Here is a 13,747-nt window from a genome sequence, read left to right as displayed (position 1 = left end):
GCTCACTGGTTGAGCGTGGTGCTGACAACACCAAGCCAAGGGTTAAGATCCCCTTACCAGTCATCTTTAAAAAAAAAAAGATGTAACCTAAAATATGCTCTTGGTCCATGTTCTGGACATTCTCAGGAAGTACTTCTGCAGGGAAAAAAAAAAGGCACTCCAACTACAAAACTACAGTACGTACCCCCTTGAGAAATCAGCAGGTAGTTTAAAATATATTATGGTAAGACAAGGACAAAGCTGAACTAGATTCAGAAATTGAGAAAAGGGAATTTTCTTACAAAAGAAAACAAAATATTGACAGTAAAAACCTCAATTACAACGCTTTTAAAATCATTAAGATTCTACAGTATAATTACACCAAATAACAGAATAAACTCAAAGTTAAAAAATGCTTCTTGGGCCGGCCTGTGGCTCACTCGGTAGAGTGCGGTGCTGATAACACCAAGGTCACGGGTTCGGATCCCATATAGGGATGACTGGTTCGCTCACTGGCTGAGCGTGGTGCTGACAACACCAAGTCGAGGGTTAAGATCCCCTTACCGGTCGCATCTTTAAAAAAAAAAAAAAAAAAAATGCTTCTTAAGGGAGCAGAAATGTTAGTAAAGAACAAGGCTAGCATATGACAAACTTCCTTGAACCAAAATGTAAGCAGACAAATAAGTGTCATGTTTATTTAAGAGGAAAATAATCCATGGAAACATTCAAAAACCTAAGAGTAATATTAAATACAATTCAACTCAGTAAGACTTCTGAAATGAAACACTTTCTCACAAGAAAGAGAGCCAAATAATAAAATATGACTGTTAAAACTAATTTTCCACACGAGGCTATTTGAAATAACTCATTATTAATTCCAAAGGTAAATGTGTCAAGTCTATTTATAGTTCTAATTCTTGTAAAAAAAAATGTTAAGGGCCGGCCCGTGGCTCACTTGGGAGAGAGGGGTGCTGACAACACCAAGGCCACGGGTTCCGATACCTATATAGGCATGGCCAGTTAGCTCAGTTGGGACAGCATGGTGCTGACACCACCAAGTCAAGGGTTAAGATCCCCTTACTGGTCATCTTTAAAAAAAAAAAAATCAGTTAAAATTGGAAATTAGGATTACATGTAGTATTTAAACATTAAAATGGTAATTCTCCTTTTTTAATCACATAAAATCAAAATGAAATACACTGAAAACATATTCACACTGATTTAGAAGTACTAGTACTCAAAAAGGAAGCAAAAAGCAAGATTTAATATGACACAAATTATCAAGTGTCATTAAATTTAGCACTAGCATAAATTCCAAAAGCTTTATAAAATGCTAAAAACATAAATGGAAAAAAAAAAAAAAAAAAGGACAACTACCTCACAGGGCTCTTGTCTTTTCTGAATGGACTTTTGCTTCGGGACCGTCGTCTGCTGCAAAGTTAAAAAGTTACAGAAGTTACTCAATAAGTATACCACATTAGTTCCTTGAAAAACAATTTTAACAATTCAGAAGTATGTTTAAAAACCTTAATTTGATGCTATGAGGCAACCCAATCTTTCCTCGGATGGCACTGTTAAATTTTGGTCCGGAGCTAGAAAGGAAACACAAAATTACACTAGTTACAGGTTTAGGGTCTTGCTAAGATCGCATTCAACATTGTCTAGGCTGCTTCTTTTCCACCTCAATTATGAAGAGGAAACAAAAAGACTTCTAGTTCTCTTAACTCTAGCCCAGGCAAGCTGCCCTTATATGTTTCCATCCTGAACCACTGAGAGGTGCCAAAACCAAAGGTGACAGGTTCAAAATTTTTAGATTCTAAAAATATTCACACCCATTTTCAGTCTATAGTTTTCTTTCTTAATTACATATTTGTCAATACATTCCTGAGACTTAAAACACACACAAAAGTAGAAAGAAATCACTCTAAATTTCCCCCACACCATCAGTAATCAGAGATAACAACTTGGTGTGCAGATATCTTTGCAGACCCTTTCTCGAGAATATATATTGTATATACATATACAATATTCGCATATGATTTCTTGTTTAAAGGATTTTTTTTTTTTCCTTTTTGTCTTTTTTCATGTCCGGCAACGGATCGCAACCCTCAGTGCTGCACCTGCACCTCGCTCAGCCAGTGAGCGGGAACCGGTCTGTATGTGGGATCCGAACCCTCGGTGGGAGCGCCGCCACACTCCCAAGCTGCGCACTGTAGCAGTGCGCCACTGGGCCAGCCCAAAGGACTTATTTTAAAAAATAAAGGGAATAATTTTTTACAGTTAAAACTTGGAGGAGGCCGGCCCGTGGCTCACTCGGTAGAGTGCGGTGCTGATAACACCAAGGCCACGGGTTCGGATCCTATATAGGGATGGCCGGTTTGCTAACTGGCTGAGCATGGTGCTGACAACACCAACCCAAGGATTGAGATCCCCTTACCGGTCATCTTTAAAAAAAAACTTGGAGGGACCGGCCTGTGGCTCACTTGGGAGAGTGTGGTGCTGATAACACCAAGGCCACAGGTTCGGATCCTAGATAGGGATGGCCAGTTAGCTCACTGGCTGATCATGGTGCTGACAACACCAAGCCAAGGGTTAAGATCCCCTGAACTGGTCATCTTTTTTTTAAAAAAAAAATGTTTTAATTCCATAGTAAAGATACAAAAGTAATTCATCAATTCTATGGAAAATTTTTTTGACAAAAAAAAGAGTGTTTTCTAACATTACAAATGTAACCATTCTATATTGCCAGTAGTTTTTTATGCCTTTTTAAAAACCAGGGTAACAAAGAGGGACCAGTCAGATGTCCCTTAGTGATCATCCTTTTATCCTGTTCCAGAAGGGTAGCACAATAAATGTTCTGTGGCCTGTGATCCACATTTGGATTAGTTTTCATGGATGCCACCTCCCACCTACAACATCCATGCAGTTCCAAATAAAATTATTTTATATTAAAGGGTCCGGGGCCGGCCCATGGCTCACTCGGGAGAGTGCGGTGCTGATAACACCAAGGCCATGGGTTTGGATCCTATATAGCGATGGCCGGTTGGCTCACTGGCTGAGCGTGGTGCTGACAACACCAAGCCAAGGGTTGAGATCCCCTTACCGGTCATCTTTAAAAAAAAAAAAAAAAGGGTCCTTTGCAATTCAGACTCATAATGATAATTAAGAAAGTACATTTACTGGATAAACTGAAGTTTAAGTAAGAAACTTAACTAAGCTATTTTCTTTCCCCTTTAATTATAAAACAGTCTCAGTTACAGCCTCCATAGGTAAAAATCACCTGAAATCCAACACAAAAACTAAAGCAGTTTTAAGGTCAGACCAGGATCACAAGCAGATTTCAAGTATCCATCACTCAACAGAAATAATGGTATTCTGAATTTATTAAGGTAATATCCCCCCCCACACACCAGTTATTCTGGTAAAAAGATTTAACATAATTCCATTTTAAGCATGCAGTAAGTCTTGATAAATTAGACAAAAAGCAAATAATTTCCCAACAGTTGTACAGCATTCAGAATTAAAATAGTATTAAGTTTATAAAACAAGCAGCTATGGGCCGAGCCTGTGGCGCACTCGGGAGAGTGCAGCACTGGGAGCGCAGCAGCGCTCCCGCTGCGGGTTCGGATCCTATATAGGGATGACCGGTGCGCTCACAGCGCTCACTGGCTGAGCGCAGTGCGGCCAGTCTCAAAAAGGACAAAAAATAAAACAAAATAAAATAAAATAAGATAAGCAGCTAGGAGGAACTTAGAAAACAGAATTCAAGGGCCGGCCCGGTGGCGCACTGGATAGTGCGCCGCTTGGGAAGCGCGGCGGCGCTCCCGTCCGAGGGTTCGGATCCCACAGGCGGACCGGCTCCCGCTCACTGGCTGAGCGAGGCGAGGGAGCAACGCCGAGGCTTACGATCCCGTTGCCGGTCCCCGGTCCGGTACGGGGGCAACACTGAGGGTTGCGATCCGTTGCCGGACACGGAAAAAAGACAAAAGACAAAAAAAAAAAAAAAAAAGAAAATAGAATTCAATTCTTTTTAAAGATGAAAGAGCCAGAATCAGAACTCAATGCGTTACTAAGTTCAAGTAACACTGAAACATTTCATGAATACTAGTAAGTATTCTGAATGCTTCATTTACATTCTCTTCTCATCTGCAAGTTGTACCTCCTTAAAAGATGAGAGAACAAATGCTCAGAAGGTTAAGTAAGTTGCCCAAGTGAAAGAGGCAAGGCCTGTTTGTCTTTGAAGTGTTAATTTTAATATAGCCCATACAGTTTACAAGTGTGCTTAGTAAGAATAAATAACACCATAAAGCATTAAGGACTGCTAAATTCAATCCTTGCTTAAGAACTGTACGTACTCTCCAAAGTTGTTCACATAATTGGGTTGTTTAATGACTGCAATGAACTTGTTCCCAGTTTGTTTAACCACATCCAAATTTCTATAGTGATTTAATATTGTAAGCACAATTTTATTGAGAAGAGCAGCAGAAAACTATAACTAGGAGAATATGGGGTCAGGAAAGATTACATTTGGTTTGCTATCTTTTACTTTTGTATCTTTTTTGTATTTTTAAAAGAGAGATGTAGGGACCAGCCCATGGCTCACTCGGGAGAGTGTGGTGCTGATAACACCAAGGCCAAAGGTTTGGATCCCATACAGGGATGGCCGCTTAGCTCACTGGGTGAGCGTGGTGCTGACAACACCAAGTCAAGGGTTAAGATCCCCTTACCGGTCATCTTTTGAAGAAATTTATATATATATTGTAAGCACTTTTAATTTAGAATATTTTACTAGTACTAAAGAACCTTAAATATAAATAATGTACAGTAAGCCACACAGATAAGACTTTTTAATTACACATTTGTTTTTGTTATTGGCAAGAGGCCAGTACAAGGATCTGAACCCTTGACCTTGCTGTTATCAGTACCAGGCTCTAACCAAGCAAGCTAACTGGCCAGCACTAATTACACATTTTTAAGTTAGTATCCATCTGAACTTTAAAATTTTAATTGAGAATATTGTAGGCTGGCTGGATAGCTCAGTTGGTTACAGCACAGTGTGGCAACACCAAGGTCAAGGGTTTGGACCCCCATACAAAGCCAGAAGCTGAGAAATAAAAAAAGAATACTGTAATAGCTCACATACCTTAAGCTTTCTCAAATATTTGGCACTACACTTATCTTTTTTCTAATGCTTTAGTCTAGATTAGATTGGCATACTATTGGATTAGATGGGTTAACAGAAAATAAGCTGTATGCTTAGTAAAATAAAAAGTTTTATGTATTTGTCAACATACTATTTTCACTTTTATAGTCTTCAATGCCAATATCCTTAATTTAATACTTTTTAACTAATCATTGAAAAATAAAATTTCACAATTCAAATCCTTCAAAATAAATTGCTATCTGAATACCCAGAGAATGACCCTCAAACCAAAATCCCTTATAGTTACATACTAAGGACTTCTGTAGCGGCCTCTGAATCTGCGATCTCGACTCCTTGAGCGGCTCCGTCTCCTTTCTTTGCTTCTACTTCGCTTCCTTTCCCGGCTTTTGCTCTTTTTCCTTTCTCTATCTCTACTTCGCTTTCGTTCCTTACTTTTGCTTCTCTTTCGTTCATGACTACGACTTCTGCTCTTGCTTTTTTTCCTCCTGAGAAGAAAAAAAATCACTATTATCTTGCTCGTTTAAAACCCCACCAAAATATACTTCCGTTTACGGTCAGAATTTTTTACCCTTTTAAAATTTATTTTGCTAGTTTTACTACCATCCATTGGTACATAATCATACTTACAGAAAAACAATTCCTAGGTATGATAAACAACACCCCACCTTTGCCTTATATTACTGAAAATCAACAGTCAAATTATTTGAGAGACACCATCCTTTCAGAGCAGGAACTGCAATGATCTCCAGAGAGTCAGCTACAGCTTTAACAAGGAACAGGACTTTTTGGCTGGTATAAATCAAAACCTAAACTTTTAAATTACGTTTGGCCATCATTTAACAGGCCAACAACATTACTGTAATCTATAAGATAGAGTAATAAAATCAAAGTTACAACAGAATATATTCACATTTAAGTCTAGCACTGGTTCATATACATAAATTCATAAGTCAATTTTGACCCAATTTACACACTGGAATATTTTATACTTTCAAAGGGCCATATAGACATCACATTTTGGTTTTCAAGGGCAAAATTACAATGACAAAGGACACTAAGAACTAATGCAGGAAAATGCATTTTCACACTTCGAGACCTTAATGTGACCATTTCAAATACTTTTTATGTAAAGTTATAATGAGTACACCAGAAAATGGGGTAAGTTATTTTTTTCCAAGCCAGTTTATACAAGCCTGTGGGGTACAGTCAAAAACAAGGATCAACTTGACCTTCATAAATCCTTAAAAAAATCTCAAACTGTGAAAGGTAAAAAAAACCAGTCATATCTTTCTGTCGTTTCTGTATTCTTCACAGTATACCACTGACTCATTTCATAATTAAATGTTAACAATCTATACCTGTGTCATCACCCAAATTTTAGAGGTGCCTTCAGATATTTCAATATAAATTGAAAGACATTTCAATATAAATTTATTCCACTAAAATGTCAATTTGTAGAGAAGATTTGAAGAGAAAAGATTATGAAACATTTTGACAACTCTACATCATTTGGAAATTTAATTAAATGTTTAGTCCTTATTGAAGCAAACTTAGCACAAGAGCAATTGAGGTCTGCCTCAGAGAACCTGTAAACAGGTCATCTTAGAGTGCATTTAAAATAGAAAATGAAGACACCCACCTTCTGGAATCTTGAAACCCACACTCCAATCACAAGGAGATGTAGAGCTTTCCAAGGAGGCAGAAACTTTGTCTAAAATTTCAAGATAATCCACCTGACTGTCAGAAATGTATATGCTAAGTAGCACATGACAGAAAGTTAGGCTACACTCATTACTTATATAGAAGTCATCAAAGCAATGCCCAAATGGGCAACGGATAGCATTCCAACTTTGTTGCCTGAAAAATCTGACGATATCACTAAGAATAAAGAATTCTGCAAGATGGCTAAGACCGAAGTCCTAAATATAACCAATTCAATTAGGGGACAATGTAAAAAGTAACTCGCTCCCTCACAAAAAAAAAAAAAAGGCAAAGTTTTTGATCTGCTCGTAGATGGCCTATAGCAGAGAGGCAGCCTATCTCCCTATTTACCTCTCATAGGCCCCAAACTTATTCTGCCAAAAGAAAAGACTTGAAAATTGGAGAGCTAATTTTAACTTAAGGTCTTCCTAGGACTTTCTGTAAATGAGTCCCCACCCACATCTGAAGGCAACCCCAGACAGGTAAAAAAAAGACAGCACCATACTAAGACATTTGGAAAATACAATCTTTTGCATAAAAGCCCAGTCAAAAATTTAAGGGTGCAAGAAACCAGTATACTTCTCAATAGCAAATTCCAGCTTCAAAGAACATTAACTACAGAAGGGTTATCAAAATCCACACTAATAGTCAAATCCTGTTACAACTTAAAAAAAGGACTTTCCAAAGTCTTTAGTGGCAGTGGAATTTTGTACTGAACATCATTGAAGTAAATGGTCCACTGGGCTGGGCCTTTGGATTTTTTGGTTATATGGCCTCTGCTGTAAAGGTGTTTTGCTATAACTGGATTTGACCTCTTCCATGAAAGAAGATCTAAATTTTAAATGCAAAGTATTCTGGAAAATAAGAAAAAAAATAGAAAAGTCATTTATTCCAAAATTTATAGATAATCCACACCACAGTAGCCAATATATTTCAACTGTGTTATTTTGTTATTCTTTTTAAATTCTCTAAAAGAGAGCTTAACGGAATGGATGCTGGTTTAGACTTTACAAAACTGTTTACACTAATAAATAATATTCCCAGGATGGTGACCTCAGATACTTAAAAAACATACTTTGAGGTCTTGCCAAACTCAGGGTTATAGCTCTTCAGAAAGAAGGCTAATTGATAACCCATTTGTGTTATATTAACCTTAATTCCTTTTACTAATACTGGGATATAATGAAGTGTATGTGTTGAAAATCAGAATTAATATTTTTTAAAAGAAAACATTTATACAGTTAATCAACTCTATTTCTCAAAACGTGTATTTTCTTACTACCTTGCAAACAGTATCTCAACATTCAATGGCTATTAAAATGTTATAGGATAAAAAAGGCAACACTGCACCTTCCTTTGGTTAAGAAAATTTATACTAAATACCAAAGCACAGGCAGAACATTTTACTTGTTTTATATTTTTCCTATCCCTACATAGAAAAATTTTCTTCCAAGTAACTTTTAAATTAATTTGAAAGATAAAGTTCCTTCAGAAAAATGGATGAAAATCTCCTGATTGAACAAGGGAGCCATTTTTTAATGAGCTATAATTGAGGATAAGAAGTCTAACAGAGAAATCTTTTCGTACATTTTAAGATTACTAGACAGTTTTCAAAGAGTCTTCTCTTAAACCAAAAATCCTATGGCCAATTAAAGAAAATCATCCATTCTTGTATTTTAGTCCCATAGGATTCTTTACATTAGATTAAGGCCACTAAACATCACTCATGGAGAGATTGATGCTCAATTTCCTTAAAGCCTTAATGAGCTTAGATGCAGGATAAAAACAAGTATAAACTGGAGATGACCTTAGTGGCAAGGAGTGACACTGGAAAATGGTACAATAAAGAAGGTTTGCGGGGCCGGCCCGTGGCTCACTCGGGAGAGTGTGGTGCTGATAACACCAAGGCCATGGGTTCGGATCCCATATAAGGATGGCCGGTTTGCTAACTGGGTGAGCGTGGTGCTGACAACACCAAGTCAAGGGTTAAGATCTCCTTACCGGTCATCTTTTAAAAAAAAAAAAAAAAAAGAAGGTTTGCATACCCAAAGTTTATGTCCTAATCCTTTTGGCACTTAAGGTGAAATCTTTACTCAATTCCTAAAAGCCTGGCACCTAGACTGGATAATTTAAATCAATCTATATGGCTATCCACTTCCTGGTTTTTCTTGTTAATACAAAATTGCAAAATAGAAACATTAGGAAATTGTTACTTTGGTAAAAGGTCTAAAACCAGATGAAATTTGTTGGTAGTCTCAAACCACAGCAATTCAAGACTAAACCCAATCTGATCCCAACATCCACTTGTGGCTAGTGAAGAACTATGACTCCCATTCAAGCTAGCACTTAAAAAAGGACATTTTCCACAAACTATCATTTTTAGGCCATTACCATCCCATTATTTTAGGAGAATTACAAAACGGAAATACTGGCTTAGCAGACCCTGAATAATCCAATCTGACAATTTTCTCATCTATTTTATTGAATTATATCTACCTACCTAACACAGCCGTGAGGATGACTGAGTAGTTATCATGAAGCACTTTCAGCTCGTAGGAGGAAAAGGGCCAAAAATAATAAAATAAGTGGCTATTTTACCATCAATTTTCATTATGTATTATGGGGTCATGAATACGACAAAATGTTTAAATATGACATAAACAGAGTCTACTAAAATAATTTAATGTTTGTAACATGACCACATGATATTAAGAATCACTAACCTCAGAGCTGAAAGGAAACTTCAAGAACTGATGGGACCCAACCTTATAAAGTACATCTGGTTTAAACCGTTACTTAGACTTTCTGTACACTGTATTCTGTACTGTTCTACAGCACAGAGTTCCCACTATGGGTTACTCATCTAACTCAAATAAATTGAATAAATATTCACAATTTTCAAAAACTCTATTCTCACCATTAAGCCTACTAGAGTTTAAAAGGCACAAGACAATGAAAGCCAAGTTAAAAAGTACTTAAGTATGCTTTCACATTACTACGAAAAGGGCCTTTAAGCAGCAAGGAGCAGAAATAATTCACAGTTCAGATTCCTTCAGTGATTTAGGGCAAATACTCATACTTCCCATGACCTGGTTATTATCTTTTCTAACTTAACTCTTCTTCTCCCTTTTAAGTTCAACAGATATGATAGTTTTATAGATAAAATCACCAAATATTAAGCCAAAGTTAACAAATTTAAAACAAAAGACAAGCTCTAATATAGGAATTCTTAACCAGATTGTCATGACAGACTTAAAGGTGAAGGTGTCCAGATGGTCCCTGAAACCATACCCTGAAATCTAAGCAAAAAGTCCATAGTTTTATATCCTCAAAGAGTTTCTGGTCCCAAAAGGTAAAGAACCGATTTCCTAAAAGAGGCAAAGAAAAGCTTCAAAAGAGAACCTTAGTTTGATGCTTTAAACACAGAAACACAATTTAAGATCTCAGTCACATACAGCTCACCACCCCACCCCCAGTCCCTTTTTAAAACTTACTTTTTGCTACGTTCTTCATGGCCATTAGCACTGCTCAACTTGTTCTCATCCTAAGCAGGGTTGATAGAAGAACATCATGAGGACGAAGTGGTAACATTTCAAGTTGTCAAAGGGTAAAGGGAACAGGAATAAGAAAATACAAAACAATTTTAAAACTAATTACTTATTAATAGTTTAATATGGAAGGCTATAAAAAAATTTAGATAGGTATGTGTTTAACCACTTTGTTGCTTACAATTGAGTCATCAACATACAAAAATAAAAATTCATATTAACATGTTAAGTTTTACTTTGTTATATAGTATAGATATTAAATTATCCAGATTTACAATGTTGAAGTGGTTAAATATAATTTCTGTAAAACATGAATAAAGTCCTGTTTTGAGTTTTATTCCATGTGCTATGGTCCCTTTGGTCAGTACCATGGCTCTATTTCTGCCTAAGCCCCAAGTGGCCATGCTAGCAGCCAGCCACTATCGATTTCCTGTGACCGATGCCATTCCTGAGATCTTCGCCCATTTCCGTTGGAGGGTTGGGACTGTAAGAGCTTGATGCCACCTCTGTCACACATCTCGCCCTGAAGCAAACAGGGATTCACACTGCTTTAGTAATGTTGACTCCCAAGAACCCAAGAAAGTCAATTAATAATCCACCAGTCCAGCCTAAACATTTCCTACTTCCATACCTGTTTACATGGAACTAAATCCATGTTAAATTAAGACACAAGAATCTTAACATTAAAACAGAAAGCAGCTCTTCAAGAGTCTAAGCATTACAAAATTACATACACTATTTAAAGCTATTAAGAATTCATCCAAATTGGTACCACATGGTCGTGCTATATACTCCAAAACAAATGTATTTTTTAAAGGTTTAGTGCAATGTTTAATGTTGATCACATCAGCTATAGAAGTATAACTGCTAACTTACAAAGCTTACAGTTTGACACCAGTGATAATGCATGCATACTGCTATTTTCACCACCAACTGGTGAAAGAATGAAAAGACAGTTTACTTTTACTGCGATAGTGAAATGGGTCAAAGACTATATTAGCCACAATAACTCCTTTGTAGTTTTTAGGGTGAAATTCTATGGTAGGGACTAATTAAAAGTAAAACAATACAGAGAACAGTAAAACAGTCATCAAGTGACTCTAAGCTGTAATACTGCCTCTTTTTTTTTTTTTCCCAGGGATCCAAGAATTTTAGAAATTAACTGAGCAGTAGATCACCAACTGCCTGTTTTAAGATATACTATCACCAGTCTTTTTATAAATATATAAAAAATTTTAAATCTCACCCATTTCTTCTCATTGAAAGATTTACTTGCCACAGACTGGTTATACTTTGTTATTCTTGGACCCCTGCTATTTTCCCAAACCACTACATTCACCTTTTTGCTATACCAAACTTGAGCTGGTAATTCTTAGTTGAGTCATTTTACCTAGGGGACCACGGTACAGCGATAAGTCACTCAATTACTACCTTATGATTGACAGTTCACACTGGAATCAAAGGTGAATTCATGGGAGTAGAGGTGAGATATCGTTAGGCAAGTCTACAAAGAGAGATAGATGGGCATTTATTCATCACGCTGAAGTGAAACTACTGCACAATATTATTACATCAATAGCACATATTTACTTTTGTAAGTTACACGCAATGCATCTCTGATAAGATAAATCAAGAGGGCTCCGGGGAGGTTAGTTTACATTTCAGCAGTAGTTTCGTGAATAATGCTAAATTAAGAAACATATAAACCTCACCGACATGTTTTTTCTCACCTTCTTGTAAGGAGCCTCAAGCATTGCTTCAATATCAATATCGTCTGCCATTTTCTCTAAACGCCTAGGAAAAGAACAAGACAATTCTGTGAATAAATATTTTTCAATTCTGATGTTGTTCTTAGCCGACACACACCAAAACTCCAAAAAAACCTTCAAAAGCTCTACAATGACTAAAGAGGTACGACACATTTTAACAAGCTAGCTTGTGTAAGTAAATTTGAAACGCCTCTTACACGAAAATAGAGACTAACATGTTCGATTCTAAAAAGGCTGCAATGAACTCCGCAAACTGAACCTGGGAGACTCGAGCAAGAGTGCCTCTTTCCGCGCAAAACCCGCGCTGCCATTTTAGGGGCAAAGGGAAACTCCCTCTATTGGGAGGGGTTGTGTGCCAAGGCAGCGTTCGACTGGCGCCATGTTGGGAGGTCGCGGCCGCCCCAGGCCTCGAACGGGCAGGTCGCCATCTGCCCGAGGCGCCTCGGGGGTCCTTGCCATCCCAAGAATCCCTGCTCTACCAGACAGGAAAAAAGGGCGCGGTCGCCGAAATGGGGCCGATTTCTCGGGAACCAATCACCTCCCCGTCGCTAAAATCCTCCAGGCGTATCCCTCAGCCAAGAGAACCAAACGTCGGAAAAACTCTGACAATACGCGAGTCCGCGACGCCCCCCTACCTGTGCGGACTTTCGGGAGCCTGTGGTGCTCGTATTCAGGAAGAAATAACTGCTACTGCTGCTGCTGCTGCTACCGCCGCTGCCGCTTTTACTACTGATAAACCCCTAGGCCCAGGCCCCACTACCGCCCAGCCCGAATGTCGGGCTCCGAGGACGGCTAGGCCCGAGCAAATCTAAAAGAAACAATGGGATTAGAGAAGCGCGCACGGGAGAGCAGGACGGCGGCTTCGGCAGCTCAGGATCCACCCCTGCGACAACGTCGGCAAGCTCCGTGAAATGGCGGCCGCAGCTTCTCTGTACTCACACTCACCAGCACACATACACATACAAACACACGGGGCCTCCCAGAGCCCTCAGCACGGGCTCTCGCGAGAACCTGCCCCGAGTTGCAGGCCCGAGCGTACAAAATATCGCGAGATCTAAGTATGGCTCTAGCGACAGTGGCTCAATCTCGCGCAATGATTGCGCCACAGACGTTCCCATCCCCCATCCAGAGAGGCGCCTTTGACTCCCCCCTCTAGATACCCGTCCAAATCTCGCGAGAAGGCTCAGGTCTCTAGGGCAAAGACAATTGATGCACTGCCTTTCAATCTTACAGAGAACTCCACGCTGAGTGGAGCTCCTCGGTCGCCCCGCCTCGTCGCGCCTTTTCGCAGCCATCTGAAGGTTTTCCCCTCACAGCCCACCGCCCCGCCTCCGGCCTCCTACTCTGATGGCTGTCAAGGTCGCCATAAGGCAATATAGTCCGTGTGGCGATAGGATAAAACGGTCATATTTAGATTATCCTCCGAAGATGAAGAAGGGAAAAGCATAAAAGGGAGAAGGCAAGAAGAAAAGACCCTTGTAGGGATAGGGAGCTAGGAGTGCAGAATAAAAATTAAATTTTCTTGCCGTTTGGAGCGAATGGACCAGGTGTGGCCTCGACTGTAGAGTTTCGAAACATCCTTGGAA

General features: G+C 38.8%; 1 protein-coding gene across 1 annotated transcript in view; it reads right to left on the bottom strand.

Annotated features, from left to right (window-relative positions):
* Window positions 1-13,119, bottom strand: part of RBM39 (RNA binding motif protein 39) — a 37,365-nt gene extending 24,246 nt beyond the window's left edge. Inside the window, 6 exon segments of the mRNA XM_008569499.1 lie at window positions 1,357-1,410; window positions 1,506-1,571; window positions 5,434-5,628; window positions 10,339-10,388; window positions 12,123-12,186; window positions 12,797-13,119. Coding sequence (XP_008567721.1) covers window positions 1,357-1,410; window positions 1,506-1,571; window positions 5,434-5,628; window positions 10,339-10,388; window positions 12,123-12,173 — 416 coding nt within the window. The 5' untranslated portion in view covers window positions 12,174-12,186; window positions 12,797-13,119.
* Window positions 13,120-13,747: the final 628 nt, after the last annotated feature.

The sequence above is a fragment of the Galeopterus variegatus genome, unplaced genomic scaffold (genome assembly GCF_000696425.1).
Source record: "Galeopterus variegatus unplaced genomic scaffold, G_variegatus-3.0.2 Scaffold3, whole genome shotgun sequence".
Lineage (NCBI taxonomy): Eukaryota > Metazoa > Chordata > Mammalia > Dermoptera > Cynocephalidae > Galeopterus > Galeopterus variegatus.
The sequence above is the reverse complement of the archived record's forward strand: the minus strand, read 5'-3'. Positions and strand labels throughout refer to the sequence as shown.